Source organism: Macrotis lagotis, chromosome 1, assembly GCF_037893015.1.
Source record: "Macrotis lagotis isolate mMagLag1 chromosome 1, bilby.v1.9.chrom.fasta, whole genome shotgun sequence".
Lineage (NCBI taxonomy): Eukaryota > Metazoa > Chordata > Mammalia > Peramelemorphia > Peramelidae > Macrotis > Macrotis lagotis.
Window position 1 is genome coordinate 677,730,100 of NC_133658.1, and position 21,043 is coordinate 677,751,142.

At 34.9% G+C, this 21,043-nt stretch overlaps 1 protein-coding gene and 1 pseudogene across 5 annotated transcripts in view; both read left to right on the plus strand.

The window, feature by feature from the left end:
- PDE1A (phosphodiesterase 1A) overlaps positions 1-21,043 on the plus strand; it is a 353,702-nt gene that overhangs the window by 227,039 nt on the left and 105,620 nt on the right. For all 5 annotated transcript variants that reach the window (XR_012474224.1, XM_074215560.1, XM_074215561.1 and 2 more), the window contains exons 3-6: positions 7,936-8,118; positions 13,005-13,071; positions 14,762-14,878; positions 16,187-16,327. Coding sequence is in view for 4 of the 5 variants with exons in the window: in XM_074215560.1 (XP_074071661.1) it covers positions 7,936-8,118; positions 13,005-13,071; positions 14,762-14,878; positions 16,187-16,327 (508 nt within the window). In the remaining variant the exon portion in view is untranslated. The remainder of the gene's footprint in view (positions 1-7,935; positions 8,119-13,004; positions 13,072-14,761; positions 14,879-16,186; positions 16,328-21,043) is intronic.
- On the plus strand, positions 262-7,926 carry LOC141507675 (tubulin beta chain pseudogene; annotated as a pseudogene).

Here is a 21,043-nt window from a genome sequence, read left to right on the forward strand (position 1 = left end):
ACATGAAAGTCAAAGTCAGGAGTCAAACACAGGCCATATATACCAAAATAATCATAATAACCCTTTAGCGGTAGCAAAGAATGGGAAACAAATTAGGTGACCGTAACATGGAAAATGACTTAACAGTTATACATAAATACGTCAGAATATCATTGTTCCATAAGCAATGTGAACTGATACAGATTAAAACAATAAGAACTAAAAAAAAAAATATATATATATATATATATATATATATATATATATATATATAATGTCTACATCAATGCCAATGGAAAGAACAATAAAAAAAATGAACACTTTGACATGCGTGATACCAGAAAAAGGACAAGAAAATATAGATTTTTTCCTTTTGCCAAAAAACTAAGGAACTATGGGTTGTGTAATGTTCTACCTTTTATCAAATATTTTGTTGATTTCCTCAAATCTTTTTAATATTTCAAGATAAGACCTGATGTAGAGAGAAAAGGGAATGTTTTTGGAAATGGGGATCATATATAAGCAAAAAGTCATCAATAAAGCTAAACATTAAAAGAAATGTTCACAAGGAAATTTTTCACAAGGAAATTTGTAGATTAAGAAGAGATAAAAAATATCTTCTTCCCATTGAAAAAGCAATTAAAGTATCAAAGTGCTTGGTAGCACCCTTTTCATCATCATTATCAGCAAGCATTATTAAATACCTATTAGGTGAGAGGCATATTGCTGCTAATGGAGAGAAAGGCAAGATATCATACCTTCATGAAACTCCCAATCTAATGAGGAAGACAAGCTGCAAATAACTGAACACATATATGCACAGTTTAAATAGGAGTTGATATCAGAGGAAAAAGTGTTGGGTTTGAGAGCAGCGAAGGAAGTCAAAAGATCCCAAAACTCAAATTCAGTCCTCTATTTCCTGTGTAGCACACTGATTCCTTAACAAAAGTTCTCTCCCAATAACTGAGAATTGTTAGACAACTATAAGAAACCACTTATTGCCATGAAGCCTCTCCTTTCCTTATTCACTATTGTTCAGTTGTTGTAGTCATGTCCAACTTCTCACAACCCCATTTGGGGCTTTCTCCTCAGAGATAGTGGAGTGGTTTGCCATTTTCTTCCCCAATTCATTTTATAGATGAGGAAACTGAGGCAAATGGCTTGCCCAGAATCACATAGCTACTTCTAAGGTGGGATTTGCACACATATTTTCCTGACTATAGGCCTGGCACTGTTTACTGAGTCACCTAAATACTCCTTTCTTTAGAGTGATATGTCAGTTTATTTTTTAATCTGTATGATTACTTGTAAAATCTAATTAGGATATATATATGTAAAACATCATTCTTAAAAGTAACAAAACAAAATCACTTAAGTTTTTGGGACTCAGTAATATTTCAACTATTACCTGAAGTTCAGACTACAAGGATGAATAAGAGTAATTATATAGAACACAATGACCTCATAAGCACGACACCACAATGAACCAGATCTGTGTTCTTGTAGAGGTTTTTTTTTTTTTTCCTGTAGTCAGATCTGGATAAGTGATTGTAAAAATAGGATACCTTTAAGAGTAGTGAAATTATTCCTCTTAAGTAGCTTAATATAATGTTCCAAAATGCTGTTAAACTTTGTACAAAATGGCCAAGAGAAAGAAGAAAAATAACTGTAGTCTATCAATTGCTGTTCCAAAATCAGAATCCCATGATTTTATGAAACAAAAGAAAATCAGTGATAATTTAGAGTAATTATAAGAATTTATCATTTGTCAACACTTCTACACCATTTCATAACTTTTTTTTCCTAGTTTCATTTCCATGAGTATACTTTTTAGTACTATCTGATGGCTCTTCATTGCCACTACATGATTGTGGTTTTGGGTAATGTATTTTAAATATTTTGAAATAAATAAAATGCTTTATGTGGAATGCTTTATGAATGAATTCATGATTATATAATAAAATGGAAGGTATACATATTGGCCTTTTCAGAGCCCCCTTCACATAAGTGAAAAAAATTGCAATTCAGTAAAACTTAAGATAATTTAAGAATTATACAGATCTATTAATCTGCATATTATCTGATTTACCTCTTTTCCCCAACATTCCTTCTCCTTCAGCTTGACCTTTGATGTGGAGATCCCTAAAAGTGGGTTAGTGAGTTGTTCAGGGTATTTCAATTCTCTCTACTTTTTGTCTTTGGCCAGATGCCCTCCTCTTTTCTTCTCAATTCTTAGGCTTCACAATGATTAAAGTTAAGTACTAGAAAAGAATTGAGCCTAAAAATCAAGGTTAAAGTAATCCTGATATAGTTATTAACCTGGGATATTTTGATATTGTTCTGTCATTTCAGTTATCTTCAATTCTTTGTGAACCTCTTTGGGGTTTTCTTAGCAAAGATACTGGAGAGGTTTGCCATTTCCTTATCCAGCTCATTTTACAAAAGAAGGACCCAAGGCAAGCCAAATTAAGTGACATGCCTAGAGAGTCATCCAGCTAGTAAAGTGTCTGACTCCAGATTTGAACTCAAGAAGATGACTCCTAATTTCTCCAGGTCTAATTCTCTATCCATTGAACCACCTACTTGCCAATTTGGGGAATAAACAAGGGAATTGTCCACACAAAAATAAGAACTTACTTGCAGGTCCAAGAACTTTTCCAATTCCTCTCCCTTTGTACTCTAAATCAAAGCATCTAGTTTTTTTAGTCTATAAATTATTGTACTTACTATGTTATATTGACTTTTATAGTTCACATGATTCTGTAGAGGTAGCTGCTGTACTTGTCTTATCCCTCTACTAGGCTGGCAGTTATTTCCATAACAGCATCATGGACTGAATGAACATCATCTAACCTTTGTACTTAGATTGGTAGGTACTTAACACTTTTTGAATCTATGAAATGGTAAAATGCTAAATAATAACTATAGCCATCAGCAATATAGAGATCAGATTGCAATCTTTGGGTAATGCGATGTTTGGGAGTAACTTTAGGCTTAGAGACATTAAAGGATTTGTTCATTGTCACTCAATGACAGAAATCTTATTTTGAAACCAGGTCGTTCTGACCCAATTCTATCATGTTTCATTATGTTGCTTCTTTTGCTTAGTTCTTTAAAAACAAACCTGCAGAAATCATCACAACATTTAGCAGTTAGTCCTGTTAACTCAATAGTCTCCATGAGTAGGTTATTTATAGATCTGGAATAGTTTCACTTCTTTCTCATTTCCTTTCAGTCCCCATCCGCGTTGACAAAGTTCAGCAGAAAGGACACCCATATTAGTTTCTGTGTTGTCATGATTTCTCTTCTCATTAAATGAACCTACTCAACTAGAAAGACTTCCAAATGCAGACATATATATACATGGTAATGATGAGGGTTGGGGAGACAGAGAAAGGTATAGTAAAAAAGAGAATCTAGATCTTTCTCTCCCCACCCTGCTTCTCCTCCCTTGCTTCCCCTCCCCCATTCCTTTTTTCTCCCTCTCAGAACATTTGTGAAGCTGTGTTCTGAGCTAGCTGCTCCAACCTCCCTGGGAAGAGCTTGTTCAGCAGAAAGGAGGAAAAAAAAATAATATAATCCATCTATCTATCTATCTATCTATCTTTCCATCCTTCTATCTAATCATCTCTCTTAATTCTCTCTTCCCTGAACAAAATTTGAGAAAAGCAAAAGTAAATTCTAACCATGAGGGAAATCGTACATATCCAGGCTGGCCAGTGCAGCAATCAGATCGGTGTGAAGTTCTGGGAGGTGATCAGAGATGAACATGGCATTGACCCCACCGGCACTTACCATGGAGACAGTGACTTGCAGTTGGACCATATCTCTGTCTACTACAATGAGGCCACTGGTGGCAAATATGTGCCTAGGGCCATCTTGGTTGATCTTGAGCCTGGAACCATGGACTCTGTTCGCTCTGGACCTTTTGGCCAGATATTCCGACCTGACAACTTTGTCTTGGTTAGTCTGGTGCAGGCAACAATTAGGCCAAAGGCCACTATACTGAGGGGGCAGAACTGGTGGATTCAGTCTTGGATGTGGTACGCAGAGGCAGAGAGCTGTGATTGCTTGCAAGGCTTCCAGCTGACCCACTCACTTGGTGGAGGCACAGGCTCAGGAATGGGTACCCTGCTCATTAGCAAGATCCGAGAAGAGTACCCTGACCGCATCATGAATACCTTTAGTGTGGTTCCATCTCCCAAGGTCCCTGATACCGTGGTTGAGCCCTACAATGCCACACTCTCTGTTCACCAGTTAGTAGAAAACACAGATGAAACCTACTGCATTGATAATGAAGCACTCTATGATATCTGTTCCCTAACCCTGAAGCTGACCACACTAACCTATGGTGACCTCAACCACCTAGTCTCTGCTACCATGAGTGGTGTTACCACCTGCCTTCGCTTTCCTGGCCAGCTTAATGCTGATCTTCGAAAGCTGGCTGTTAACATGGTCCCTTTTCCTCTACTCCACTTCTTCATGCCTGGCTTTGCTCCACTCACCAGCTGTGGAAGCCAGCAGTACCGTGCCCTAACCGTGCCTGAGCTCACCCAGCAAGTCTTTGATGCCAAGAGCATGATGGCAGCATGTGACCCTCGCCATGGGTAATATCTCACTGTTGCTGCTGTTTTCCGTGGTCGGATGTCCATGAAAGAGGTGGATGAATAAATGCTCAACGTGAAAAACAAAAATAGTAGCTACTTTGTTGAGTGGATCCCAAATAACATCAAGACCGCTGTCTGTGACATCCCTCCCCGTGGGCTCAAGATGGCTGTCACCTTTATTGGTAACAGCACTGCCATCCAGGAGCTCTTCAAGCGTATCTCAGAGTAGATCACTGCCATGTTCTGTCGGAAGGCCTTCCTCCACTGGTACACAGGGGAGGGGATGGACGAGATGGAGTTCACCGAGGCTGAGAGCAACATGAATGATCTCGTTTCTGAGTACCAGCAATACCAGGATGCCACTGCTGAAGAGGAGGAGGATTTCGGTGAGGAGGCAGAAGAAGAGGCCTAAGGAAGACAAATCTGCCACTTCTCAACTCTCCCAACATTCTTTCCCCATCACCCTTTTCCTCTAATGTTTGCATTTCCTGCCTCCATCTTCTTTTTTCTCTCCTTTGTAGGTGCTGAGCTCTCTGCCCCCGTTCTTCTTTATGACCTGTCACTTCATTATTCTTTTTCTCTGCACTCCCAGATTTTTCTCTTAAGTAGCAGAATGTCTCCCAACTCAGAGCCTCAATTTAGGGGCCTTTACCTACTAAGTACCCTGAACTAAAATGGTGAACAAGAATAAAGTCCAGAACTCTTTGGTTTCCCTTGATGAAGATGGGGACCAAGATATCAGATTCCTAATGGGGAGAATTCTCTTAGGAGAAAGGGATGAAATGGAGTGTTCATTCCATAAAAGTCTGTTGGCAGACATCATATCTATCATAACTGTCATCTCTACATACTTCCCAATTTATCATATTACTATCTCCAGGTGCCCTTCCCTTTCTCTCTACTCTCCAGCTCTGGAGGAAGTATCAACAGTATTATTGCCCCCAGTGTTGGTTTCTCCCAAGTGTTCATTTTTCTTTGAAGGGGATCTGTGCTTCACTCTGCCAGGTGGGCTTCTCCCTTCAGCTCCTTTTTCCTCCCCCATTTTGGGATCCACTCACCCTTCCCCAGTCTGAAAGGTGAGAATTGCTTTAACTCCTAAAATTCTGGAGAAGTCCCTCATTTGGGAAGGATTTCAATTCTCTTCCACCTGCCCCCCCCGCCAATCAATTCCCTCCAAGAGAAGGGAGCAGGGACAACAGGACACTTCCATTTTCATCACCAAACTTGCCTTCATTTTCTCTCAATCTTTCCACTTCTGCAGTTTCTATATTGGGTTCTTCCCACTCCCACTTCCTAGGTTTCTGTTTTTTTGTTGAACTTGCTGCTTTTTTTTCATATTGAAAAGATGCCCCTCCCCCAAACCCAAAAATAAACAGGAAATGGGGGGGGGGGAAGAGAATCTAATTTCTTCTACTATCTACCATTTACAAGCTGTGTAACTTTAGGCACATTGCTTTGTCTTTCTGGGTTTCAAACAATAAAACATTTTAGATCATAGATTTTGAGATCAAAATGTCCTCAAATTTGCCTAGCTATAAAATGAAGAGACTGGAGTAGATGAAAGTCTTCTTTAGTTTTAGATATTCCCAGAGAATATACTCCCAGAGAAATTGTGGACCTTGAATATGCATACATAGGCAGCTGAGTGATACAGTGAGTAGAGCTCTGGAGGTCCATGGATTAACATAGATTAAGTTCAAATTTTACCTGTGTCACTTATTAGCTATGTAACCCTTGGGCAAGTCATTTAAACTTTCTCTATGCTTCAATTTTTCTCATCTAGAAAATGGAGATAACATTGATGAATTACCTCCCAGGGTTGATATGAGGATAAAATGAATTAATAGTTGTAAAATGTTTTGCAAACATTATACAAATGTTAGTTGTTGTTATTGTTGTTGCTACTATTATTATTTGGTGAACGTTATGGACATAGATCTAGGGAGGCTTAAGGTGACTCTTCATACCACCTCCATGTTTTCCAAACCAAAATCCTGCTGAATTTGCCAATTATTCCAGAGGAAATTTGATATAGTGTGAACCAGAAATCTGTGGTTTTCGATGGCCAAATTATAGGAGTCCAAGGATCAGGGGATTTACTTGAGAGCCAGAACATGTTATTGCTGCTGCTGTTGTTGTCATTTCAATCACTTAAAATACTTTGTGACCTCATTTGGGGTTTTCTTGGCAATGATACTATAGTGGTTTGCCATTCTTTTCTCTAGCTCATTTTACAGATGAGTAAACTGAGGCAAAAAGAATTAAGTGACTTACCCAGGGTCACACAACTAGAAAGTCCAGATTTGCACCTAGGAAGCCTCCTGGTACAGTATCCACTGTACCACCTAGACATAGTATGATACAATTAAGCCCAACAAATACACACATGGATATACACATGCACACACACACACACACACACACACACACACACACACACACCCAGGAGCATTCCAGACTGTTGTGATACAGAACACTGTGAAAGAGAGCCAAGTCAATCCAAATTAACTTTGCTCTCTAGGACAATTGACCTGATATCTAATCATGGCTGCTCTATGGATTGAGCAGCATGCTTCTAAAATCTCATACAATCCCTTCCTCTCCACCCCTTCCATCAGCCAGGGACTGCTTTTCCCTCTTTTGTGGTGTTTACCTTCTTATTGGGAGTATTTTTACCTGGAAATCATCATGTAAATTTTTAGTTTTTAGTCTGAATGAATCATCAAACCTTTAAGTGTTTCATTACACCAGATGAAGGACCCATCTACTTAATGTGTTTAGAAAGAGAGGGTGTATTTCTATATAGCTCTGGGGCTGAAAAGATAAATAATTGCCAAGATCAAGAAACTTTACAGCTTCTCAGTTTTCTCCAATTTGTTTTCATGCCAGTGTTTCATTTTAGTATTTATTATTACAAGATCCTGAAAATCAGTCTGTTTAAATAAACATAGAGGTAAGAAAATCCATTATCAATTCAAATAAATTAGTTTTATCTCTCTTTAACCATTGAAGAACTATTCACTCCCTACTCTATTAGTATGACTAATTTAAAGATGAACTATTTTTCTATCCGTGATCAGTTTAAAAATTAAAACAGTGAAGTGAGTTATTATTGAAGTATCTTTTTATATGTGAAAAATCTAGCATTTCTGATCACAGCATTATTTTTTTCTTAAATTCTCTTAACATTTTGGTGGAATTTTAGTTTTCTTAAATTGTATAAAACCTAAGACCATCAAATGCACAACAGCCTCTCTTAAAATATTCTTCTTGCTTATTTTCATAAAAGGAAGGACAGAAATCTATGCTTAAAACATCTTCCCAATTTAACCTATCTAAGTTTTTGTAGGAAACTGTTGGACACTGAAGATGAGCTCTCGGACATTCAGATTGATTCAGTACCTTCAGAAGTTCGGGATTGGTTGGCTTCTACCTTCACACGGAAAATGGGGATGACAAAGAGGAAACCTGAAGAGAAGCCAAAATTTCGTAGTATTGTACATGCTGTCCAAGCTGGAATTTTTGTGGATAGGTGAGTGTAAACTCATCATTCTAAGAGTGAATAGTAACAAAGATCAAAGAAATATTGATGAAAGTGAAAACAACAGATGTTAAATTGGGGGTTATAAATATACCTAGTGGTGGTAAATGAACAGTCTGTGGAGGTAGTGGGATCTTCCTCACCAGAAGGCTTTTTTAAAAAGTTGAAGGTTATTTGTCTTAGAATATAGATTTTTCTTTAAGCGTGGGTTGGCAAAATGATCTCTGAGGTACCTTCCAAATCCAATATTCTGTGATTCTGTGATTTATTGAGCAGATATATAGTCTCATTAAGCCTCATTGTACTTATATTGCACGCATGTTATGAAAATGAATCATGCCATTTTTTATTTTGGCTTTTTCTGCTAAGAAAAGGCTGAAATACCATTTCTCTTTCCATAAAAATATACAAAATTCCATTGATTGTGAGTCAGATGACATAATTAATGGTAATTATTTTATTTTTTATCACATCTTAGATGAAAATGTATCATTTGATGAGATAACTGATTCCTCTGTATGAATCATAATTCCCACATCACAAATGACCATGATTTTCTAAGAACTAAAGCTCTATTATCTATCAAAATCTCTCATTTTTTGGCCTCATATAGCTTGCTGCTTTTCATTTTTGTGGGGAAGGGGCAAAAGTGGAGGAGAAATCTGTTTTTGAAGATGTTTTATCTGTCAGTGAAGCAGGTCAGAAGTGACAGCTTCTGGAATCACATAGGCAAAGCACATAGTTAATTCTCAGATATGAAAAACATTTCTGATTCCAGTCTTAATTCTAACATTTTGCTCCATAATAGCACAGACAATAGCTAACTAAATCGGAATCTCTAGAATGAAGACTACTGGAGGCAATACTGGCTAAGTATGAATAACATCTATAATAAATTTTGTCAGTTCCTTATATTACAATTCCTTATATTTCTAAAAACAATAATGTCTTACATTTATACAAACTCAACCCTAGATGAAATTTAGATTGAAAAATGAAATTAGCAGACTTGCAAAGCATGAATATTTTTCCCTTAGAATATGAATTAAGCATTAAATGGTGGCCCCTATTAATTAATGTTTTCTAGTTCTGTCATAGTCTACTTTTACTTATATTAAAAATTAAAATTTTAAATATTTTCCTTATGCAGGTAAGGCTACTTCACTTCTATTTTAGCTTCTAAAATGAAAATGAAAAGTGAAAGATTGTGAGAAGAATGCTCTGTAAATGTGATTGTTGTCTCTAATATGCATGAGTCATTATTTTTAATTTAAAAATCTTAGTTTTCTCCTACTCTTCATTGTACTCACTTCTAGCCAACAAATTAGCCACTTTATGTTTTTTTTAAATTTACTTGATCTATTTCAAAATTGATTATAATGGCTGAACTTAGTAGTGAGCCACAATCTAATCCCTATTTGTTGTATAACCCTGGCCTTCATCTCCCTTTGACCTGGGATTTCATTAAGAACAGTAACTCCCAGGAAGCAAACTGCTTTTACCAATGCAATTAGTCATAGTCTCCACAACTTATAGTCTTAGAACTGTCTAGAAAAACACTGAAAGTTTTAAGTAATTTGCCCAGGATCACACAGCCTGTAATTGTCAGAGAAAGGACTTCAACCCAAATCGTCTTGGTGCTGTGACTGTTTTAACAGTAAAATCATAATAATTATAAATAGTTTTATATAATACTTAAATATTTGCAAAATACTTTGCAGATATTGTCTCATTTTGTCCTCATAACAATTCTTGGAAGTAGATGCCAGAATGTGAAGGGACTTTCTTTAATGATTCTAGGTCAAATTAGTATAAATTTGAAAATGGAAAGATACATTGTTTGACAGGGGAGGGTGTTTGCAAAGATAAATGAATGGTTTATTCCTAGTGACATTCTTTGCAAAAATTTTCCTAAAACTAGTCAAAGTTATAAAAACCTTTTTCTGTTAAATTTGAAATTGATGAGAATCCTAAAAAAACACTGAAAGAGGCTATGAGAATATTTTTACTAATTTCCCCGAAGAATACTCTTTACTTCTTTCCCTGAAGAATAGTCTTTGTCCTTTGTTGCATGTTCAAAAAACATTGTAGAAACACATATAGAGATAAAACTAGGATAACATTTCCACATGTTTTCCATCATGAGGAAAGAGATTTAAAAAATTTATGCAGAATATGTTGTATATACTTAGCATGCTTGTGTGCTGCCAATTAGATATTTTTGGTAGTCAAACTAATTGCTAAAAAGTGTCAAAAAAAAGCCTATAAGAAATCAATAGACTAGTACAGTAACGGAGATAAATCTTTTTTAATTGAGGAGTCTATATTAATTAGTGCATTCAAAGTGCTAGAATAGAATCATGTTCCCTATGTATTTCCTTCAATTGGAGTCTTAGCCTGCTTATTCATTTTTGGAAACATAATGGGAAATCTCATAAATTATCCATTCTATTGATTTAGAGCTGGCCTCAGATTTAGGAAGATCTAGGTTCAAGTGTCTTTTCTGACTAGTGTAACCTTGGGAAGTCACTTAACAACTTAATGTTGTAAGTAATTCAGTTCAGTTGCTGATTTGCATTGGTGAAAATACTTTTGCTAGCTCAACAGCACAATGTCATATGTAAATAGAAGCTTCAGTAGTATTTCTCAATCCTACTGATTGGAAGAAAGGATTATGGTTTTGGATCATCCAGCACCATAGCAAATATCGCTTTTCTGAGGTAAACCTAGTCTGATGTTAATGATCAAAGAGTCATTGAACAGGGTTGCTGGATTTTTTTTCCTGTTGTAATATCCTTCAAAGAACCTCAAATGATTTGATATATGGATGGGAGATACTGTATTGGAAAAAAGCCTGGAGAGTGATATTTTGCTCAACCAAATCAAAATATTTTTTCAATCAAATCAAATATAGCATAATTGACACATTTTCTATGCCTTTAAACCAATTCTCAGAGAATTGATAAACTAAAGGAAATAATAAGTCACATACCTACTTTAGGTCTTCAGTATGCAGAAGTGAGATAAATAATGGAAAAAAATCATCCAATGTCTACTTCTTTCTATTGAAGAAGACGAATTTCTCCCTTGAATGGACAGTTTCTTTTTCAAATTTCTATTACTAGGATTCCAAGAGTGGACTGAAGTAGCAAGTCAGTGATATATATAGTGATATTAATTTTGATGGAAATATTTTAATTATTACACTAAAGAAAGAAGCATAATGTTGAGTTTTTTAATGTATGTTTTCTAAGATAATTTCTAGTAATATTAAATAGTGTTAACTAGAGAAATGTTTGTTTATCCTATTTCAATATTTACGTTTAAAATATTTTCATTCTTATGATACTATAAACCCTTTCCTATTATGTACATGTTCTTCAATAAATATCTGTTTCTCAGAAGAAGAAAAAACATTCATCAGGCAGAACACAAATGTTGGATGCTAAGCATAATGAACTCTGTTACAGAAGGCACGACCTATCAAATACAAAGCTTTCTTTCCTTCATTCAGTGTTTTGGAGTCAGGGTAGAGATGTAATGAATTTTAAGCAATTTTTTTCTTCTTTCAGAATTTCAAGAATTCCAAACAACTAGCTTAATTAAAAAACTATATTAATCATTTGTGAAATATATAAATGCAAGAAATTAACCTCTAAACTTTGATGGATTTATAAGGTTTGGTACTCCTTTTATCAATGAAAGTTTTGAGTCTACCACATCTTCACCTTTGTACCACAGTGTGGCCATATCTTTCTATGCATTCTTCAGAGAAGATTCACCTAGTGTTCTAGAAAATTTCCTCTGGCTTTTTAAAAAAGATCTCAGGAATACCTTTACAACTCATGCTCAGAGTTTGTACTCCATATTGACACAGATGTCCATAGCTATTAGTTTAATTACTGCTATCCTACTTGTAAAATTTGAATGTGATTTCCAAATCATTAATAAAAACTAGAAGAACTGAATGTCGATCAATACCATTATTCCTGCTATAAACTGAGAAGAATGAAGAGACAGCTCACAGGTTTTCCTTAAGCAAACAAAGGAGGTGGCAGAATTGTTTTCTATCATAAAATAGCATAAAGAAATATCACATTATGCTATACTTGGTCATCTCTACTTTCATTGTTCATATTGCACATTTTTTAAAAAGACTTATGAAAAGGGGTGGCTAGGTGGCAGTGGATAGAGCACCAGCCCTGGAGCCAGTAGTACCTGAGTTCAAATCTGGCCTCAGACGTTTAATAATTCCCTAGCTGTGTTGCCTTGGGCAAGCCATGTAACCCCATTGCCTTACAAAAAAAAAAGCATGATTTTGAGAGTTGCTGATTTTCCAATGCCAACATAAGCATTAGGAAAAATTACAAAATAAAATGTATGTTAGAAAAGATTCAAAATTAAGAAATAAAACCTTGTAGACTATTTAGAAATCTCATATCCATGAGATGAATAGCTTCCTGGAGTCAGAAGACTTTGGGCATAGCAAGCACTGCATAGGATCACAAAGAATGCTGGTGAATTATTTGAAAGTATTTCTGAATTGGCTACTTATGCAGTCAGACCCCTTAGCTAGTATAAAAACCAAAAATTAATACTAAACTGAATGAAAATGTCCAGATTGAAAGAAAAAAAAAGATGCTGTAGACAATTATGAGTACTTGAACTTGGCCTGTTTTTTTGTCAATTGAAATGGAAAATGGTAGAATGGCTTAGAACTTGACCTCTGTTGACAAACCATAATTAGACATTGAAGTAGGACTTTGGTAGAAGCAGAGAGAACATAATGAAAGACAAAGGATAGTGAAAAGGAGCTTAACTCTAGACTTAAGGAACTATATGGAGACTTTTACACAATGATTGTTTATTTTTTTTAGAATGTACAGACGGAGTTCCAGTCTATCTGGTTTGGTTTACCCAACAGCTGTCATTGCAACATTAAAGGTAAGAACTTGCCATTTTATTTTTCTCAAATCATAGTTCTGAATTTTTAATTAAGTTAACTGTTGAAAATAAGAATTTCTGTGATATGAATCAGCTAGCATGTATATCAGTTTTAGAAGTGTACAAAATTTTAAATATTCCAATTCAAATCAGAATCTAGATAGACTGAAAAATTAATCTTTAGAGCATGCAATATTATACTTTTCCATTTTTATTTAAGAATTTGCATAAAGTAGCTTAAGGTGTGTGCTTGGAATTATATGGGTTTAGTTTTTTGAGATATATAAATGCTATAAGAAAGAATACAAAAATAAAGTGATTATAGAGGAAAATCATCTCTGTTATGAATTCATCGTGAAATAAAGTTGGTTTGATCCCTACAGTTAGATTTTTCTGAATGAAAGTTAACAAAGGGGGCTCATTGGTTCTTTTGTTCTCACTACCTCCATCTTCCATGATCTTTCCAATGTTCTTACTGGGACAACTTTCTTTCTGTCTAGTTATTTATTCCCAATATCATTTCTTTAGATTTACTCACTTCAGGGGAAAATGTGAGACCTTTTTCTCTCACTTAAGTCAATTAATTGAATTACTTACTTGTGGGAAAGCTGGAAGGCCCTATATTATTGGTCCTTGATATCCAACCTTCTTTTAAAAGGATATAAAACCTCTTATTTCAAAAATAAAGAGAAATCTTAAAATTGAAATACACTCATGAGCGAAATAATTTATAAAATGGAGACAGCATGGAGCAATTGAAAGAGTGTTCTATTTAAGCCAAATCCTGCCTTTCCCGTTATCTTACTTCCTCTTTGATTATAAGCAAGTCATTTAATTCGTCTGGACCTCATTTTATTCAAATATAAAAAAAAATATGTTGGATTCCAAGACATCAAATGTCCCTACCATCTCTACATCTGTAATCTCATGGAATTACAAATTCTCAGAGCTTTCCTCTAGGGCAGATTTTATTGTGGTGAGAAGTTGATAGGGGAACTCCTAACACAGAAAATATTTTTCTTTGATTCTTTGTTTATTGATATTAATCAAGCATTAAATACAGATATATGGATGATTTCCAAAGATATTCTCCAGAGTGATGAAGACTACACCGAACAAAGTCAAAATTGAAAAGCAAATTAATTTAGTTGGTGAAGTCTTTAAGTTGGTCAATTAAGTTGGAGATAAGATAGAGGAGAAAGGATACCCTAAATCCCAAAGTTTATCAAGGTCCTCTTCCCTGTTATTCATAGCTCCATAAAATTTTATATCTATATCTATATCTATATCATCTATATCTATATCTATATCTGTTTCTATATCATCTATATCTATATATATGTTAAATAGGTTTCTCTACTCAATCATTGCTGGACAACCTTGCAAATCAACTGGCTGGTACTTATATAGGTATTTTAAATTATCATCTCATTTTTTTCCTCAAAACAGAGGCAAGTCCTATTATTGTATCTGAGGCAAATAGAATTATACAACTAGTCAGCACCTACAGCAGGATTTGAACTCAGGTCCTCAGCATACACCATTCAACACTCTATTTGTTGTGACACCTAAATACTGAATGGAGTCTTGTCTGAAGTTCATAGGTTGTCTACTTCTTGTCTAAAAACACTGACAGAGGAAAAAGAAAATTAAATATCACAAAAGAAAACATATTTTTTTCTTTCTACAGGAATTAGATAAATGGTCATTTGATGTATTTGCCCTCAATGATGCAAGTGGAGAACACAGTCTGAAGTTTATGATGTATGAATTATTCACCAGATATGATCTTATCAATCGTTTCAAGGTCAGAAGCATTAAATGATGAGAAAAACTAATGAGTTAGATATGACTAAAATTGACAGAATATGTAATTATATTAGTCTCTTTTAGGGCTTATTAATATCACTCAATAGGAGAGAATGAGAAATTATATGCATGATATTTGTGATTAGCTGCATAGTTCACTGATGTCATTGCCTTATACATTTCCATCCTCCCTTAGAATTCAATATGCCTATATGTACATACATATATATATACTTTCTATAATAATTATTATAATGATAAATTGCATTTATGCAATGTTTTAATGTTTACATAGTATCATATAAGCATAGATACATAAACATATATTATATGTATAATAGGATAATTTATAGATACATGTATAAATTTGAACCTCTGTGGTATTATACCCATTTTAAAGATGAGGAAACTGAAATTGGGGTTAATTGATTTGACTGGGATTATGTATCTAATAAGTGACTGAACTTGGATTTGAACTCAGGCCTTCCTTAGTGGAAGTCTATTTCTCTATCTATTGGTCCTATTGACTAATTATAGATCCTTCTAAAAGAAATCTGGGATCATTTCTGAACGATACAGTATTGAGGGCAGTCAAGACAGATACATCTATTTAGTAATATCTCATATCAGAGTTACACTGGGGAGACAATCAAATTTGTCTTTGTAGGGCACTAAATGATCAAAACCATAAATAACAATTTTAGCATCCATGGAAATCAGTACCAAACATGACCAGAACAAATAGCATAAAGGGTGACTTCAAGTCTCCTTAGTGTTTTATGGTATGAAAATCACCTTAAAAATAATTATGACAGTTGAACAGCAGGTGAATTAGTCAGCAAGTTGGCATCTTAATTGTTAAAGTCAGAGTATATAAATTAAAATTTTTGTATTCTCTGATTTTTGGTATCTTGAGGAAAAACCCCAGTCACCCCAATCTCATTATACTTCAATTTTAATCCATATTTCTGAATGGACTATAGTGTAGAAATTTAGTTAATAAATCATAGAATTTTAAACCTGGAAGAGCTCTTAGACATTTTTTAACTCAATCTTTTCAATTTACACCTATCTCACCTGAGACATGCCTATTAAGAGTTGATAATGCTTCCATATGATGCTAAAACATACAACAAAGTTGGGGAACTAGATTTTGGCATGGGAGTCTGTTGCAGCTATATTATTACCCACAACTTCAACAAAACCAAATATACTAGTTTATATTACTTTGAACACTATTTTATTCATGCTAATTTTATACAGCAATTTTGTTAGAAACATGATGAATGATCCTTGATTTTCACAGATTCCTGTTCCCAGTTTAATTTCCTTTGCAGAAGCCTTGGAAGTTGGTTACAGCAAATACAAAAATCCATATCACAATTTGATTCATGCAGCAGATGTCACTCAGACTGTGCATTACATCCTGCTTCATACTGGTCTCATGGTAAGGAATATTGTCTTTGTATCTTAGAAAAAGAACTATGTTAAGCATATGAGCAATAGCAATATATAAGTCAATCATTCCCTTTTTTCTAATATCTAAGCCTTATCTCTTCCTTTAATAAAAGACAGGATTTTAATAGAAGTTCAATATTTATTTCATTATGAATAAGACTAACCCTAATTTTAGATTTTTTGTTGCTACTTACTTATATTCTGAAATTTCCTCAAAACATAGAAGTATTTTTAACTTTAAAAAAGAAGATAGCCAAAGGAGAATTAGAGTACATTATACAAAGGAGAATTAGAGTACATATATTTTGAAAAATAGAAACAGATGAACAATTTTTTTCCTTCTGATATCTTTTCCAAAGGTATTCAGCAAGAATAAACCAAAAAAATCATTACCTATAAAATGATGGTCTTTCTTTTATTTCTTCTGTATAATTCTTCATTGGCAATATGTTACAGCCTACTCATACTTACCAGTGCCTCCCTATCAACCTCTTGGTGACACTGAGCTATTCCATGACTCACACAGTATTTGACAGGAGACTAGTGCTTTAACTATGAGTATTTGTTTCAGGAAGAAGTTGGATATCATATGATTTATAAACCCACTCTCCTCCTGTCCAATTCTCACTCCTATTCTCTGTTTCTCCTTTCCAAGAAAAAAATGTACTGAAGGACAAACTCTAAGGTGTTGACTTGCATAATATACCTATGTCATAATCTGTAAAAAGGCATTCTTGATGGGCTTAATTGTTCCCATTTGAATAATTAGATGAACTCTTTCTAATGGTAAAGGATTCCATTTAGGAGATTCTGCACTACTGTGGGTTTTGTTCCTATTTGATTAGTTATATTGAACTTCTTTGAAATGCAGTGAACACAATGTCATCCTCAACTAACCAAGAAGATATAACAGATATAACATCTAGGGAATATGTTCCATTTAAAATCTTCTCTGAAGATTTTCCCTGACAATAGCAAACCTTTGCCTCAATTTTTTTTTGCCTCAGTACATATTGATAAGCAAATGGCCTTCAAATTAATTTATGCTCATTATATTTTTCAAGGAATATTATGAGATTTTTAAATGTTTGATGAGTGCATGGGAGATAACTAATTGGAGGAGAATCAGTCTTCATATGGGAGTCACTAGGCCAATTGCTAGTGCCTTTTCAGTTTGGTTGGAGCTGCCCAGCCTTGACCTTTGGGACCCAAGATCTTTACTGAACAAAACAATGCTTTTTCCAGTTGTTATTCCAGATCCATAATTGCAAATCCTGTTCTTGTTGACAGTTTTTCTGCTTACCATATGCTATTTTTATATACAAGTTTTAATTGTGACCCCCCAAAATCCTCTGAGACACTTTCACAAAGGGTTAGCAGCATTCTCTGTCAAGTAACAACTTGCCTCCACCATGATCAAGCTTTCTTCTTCATGGTTCTTGATCCCTGACATTCCTTCCCTTACTCTATTCTTCCATGTTCTCATTCAGTTTAACTTGTCTCTGTTTTCTGTTCTTGTTTATTCCTTTGGATTTGGAATTTATGGCTTCTTCCTTGGTGTCCCACTTATTTCACATCTCCTTGATGACTTGATTGCCATGTTTCTTGTCCCTACTGCTTTGTAAAGGGCAAGAAGCCTCCTGCATTTAATGTTGACTATCAAAGAAAAAAAAAGTCAGCAAGTCCTATAGAAACAAGAAACTGGGGTGTGTGTGGGGGGGGGGGGGCACAGCTAGGTGTCATAGTGGATAGAGCACCAGACCTGGAATCAGGAAGACCTTAATTCAAATCCAGCCTCAGACACTTAATAATTGCTTAGCTGTGTGACTCAATGCCTTGCAAAAACCAAAACCAAAAATACAAAAGAAAATAACCTCAAAAAACAAACAAGAAGTCTCATCCAACCACAGTATCATTTTATGGTACCAAAGAAACAATAGATAAATAATATCAGCTCAAAGTCACATTGAAATATTCAGATCTAGAGAGAGATGGACAAGAAACCTAAATTCATTCTTCTGTTTCTCTGAAACTCTCTCTCTGTCTGTCTTTGTCTCCTTCTCTCTGTCTCTGTCCCTCTGTCTTTCTGTCTCTATCTGTCTTTTTGTTTCTATCTCTCTCTGTCTTTGTCTCTGTCTCTTTGTCTGTCTGTCTCTCTGTCTCTGTCTCTGTCTCTGTACCTCTGCCTCTCTCTATGTCCTGTCTCTATATCTCTGTCTCTCTCTGACAGAAAGAGCTAGCTTAGATGCAAGTATAATCCTACTACAGACCCTTAGAAGTTAGCAGTTTTGATAAACTATTTTTATTTTTAATGCAGTGTGCTAAAATCTTTTTCTCCTGTGCTTTGCAAATATAGCCTTTAGAAGTGATAAGGTACATTTAAGCTTATTAAGACTTCTTTGCAAAATCCATGTCTTTGGTGATTTGCTTTTCCTGGGTTTGATATGCATGGAGTATTAGTGTGAGGAAATAAGATATTCTTGACAGCTAGATATACTGTTATTTATATGAGATTAAGTTACTTTGGATTCTGGCTAAAGATGCCTTGTTTACCTCTTCCAAAGTATCACAGTGCCGATAATTTTCATTTTAAGTGACTTCCCTGGAAGAGTTGCATGGATTTTCTTCTTTCTAATGTCTATGACTTTAAAAGAAAGACAACATAAAATAGCTAAGTGTATCAGTTAAAAAATGTTTGTAAAGTGCACCCAGGACAAATCAAAGAGATTGTGTGATGCATGTAAAGGCATCCAGAAGGTCTTCATGTCAATCCCATCTCTGCTTCAAGTTAGCTGTGTGACCTTAGGACATTTCTCTGGTCAAATTTTCTCTCCAGTGAAGTGGGAGGATTGGATTAAATGATTTTCAAGGATTCTTCTAGTTCTAAAGTCTAGGATCTTATGATTGCAAGAAAAATTGCTGGTATATTGTCAGATGGGATCATTTTGTCCTTTGGTCTGGCTTAGCAGTTTTTCTTTATTTTTATAAAGGAAGGCTCCCTGGGGACGTGAGAGTGAGTTGAGGTAGCTGTAAATGACTGAAATATGAAAACAAAAGGAATCAAAAAGGCTTTCTTGAAAAGAGTAATGCTGTGCTAGAACTTAAGTCAAGAAATAAACTATAAACTATTCTTCTATAATTTTCTAATTATAATGAGCAGACATTTGACAAGATTTTATTTCAGACCAAGAGGCAGCCCAGATTTCACTCTGTTTACTGTTTTGATAACTTTTACTTTTGATCAAAACCAAAACCATTTTTTGGTCATCTATCTAAAGTGTTTCCTGTCAGTTGATAAAATTCAAGTTATATAGTTTTTTTCAGAGTGATGCAACCTTTTTTTTCTCCTAAAAGATCATTTTCTCAATTCCTTTTTGTATTTTTCCATCAGTCCAAAACTTTGAAATAAAGTAAACAAAGGGTATTTTTACTTCAAAACCTATGAACCAGGGTGGCTAGATTGCACAGTGGATAGAGCACCAGCCCTGGAATCAGGAGTACCGGAGTTCAAATTTGGCCTCAGACGCTTAATAATAACCTAACTGTGTGGCCTTGGGCGAGCCACTTAACCCCATTGCCTTGCAAAAAACCTAAAAAAAAAAAAACCCTATGAACTTCAAAATCAAATAAGGTCTGGAGATGATCTAAAGGTCTTATATTCTCTTTCCCTTTCTCTGTGTGTTTCTCTGACTCTGTCTCTGTGTCTGTCTGTCTCTTTGTGTCTGTGTTTATCTCTCTGTCTCTATCTCTTTCAATTTCTGTCTCTGTCTGTCCTTCTGTCTCTGTTTCTGTCTCAGTTCTCTGTCTCTTTCTCTTTTCTACCTTTCCATCTTAATATATAGGAGAATGCTGCTAAAGATTTTATTAGTAATTGCATGACATATTTTAACTCAAATTCTGATTCATAAGATTTGTATATTAATAAGGTAAAAATGTTTACAAGTTTTAGAATGCAAAGCTTCAGGAGATTTGAGCTACCTCCAGCATACTCTCCACCATGATATGCATAGATGATCTAAAAGAAGATAAGAAATCAGAACTCTGAACAAAACTATATAGCTTGAATTTGCCCAGAAAATATTTTAGATAAATGACAAATATATATATATATATATATATATATGTATCATATATATATATATATATATGTGATACATATATATGTATATACTGAAGGCAGAAAGGGAGAGAAGTAAGGGTTATTAAGAAATTTCATTGGCACAGTAACTTAGAACCATATTGCAGATTGACTTTCAATCCTAAAGAGAACGATAATAATGAGCAATACACACACACACACACACACACACACACACACACACACACACAGACATGAAATGGCAACAAAGATCTTTAACTGCTAATTATTATTATCCAGTGGTTACCTAAAACTTAGACACAAGTGATTTGCTAAGGATAAAGGTGGTTTACTCAGTGTTTGATTTGATTACCAAGACTTATTGAAGCATGACTATGTCAGATCCAATCTCTCCTTGATCTTTCAAGTAAAGATTACACACATTGCTGAATATGAGTCCAAAGTGACAATGGCAACACTACAAGTGCCTTGCCTACAAGTTCATTTAATGACTTCAGAAATTAACTCTGTAGGAATATTTTGGAATATCTGCAAAATGGGGTTGGGAGGTAGAGAATGATGAAAAAAGTAGCAAAATGAAAATCATAATAGAAGAGAAAGGAAAGG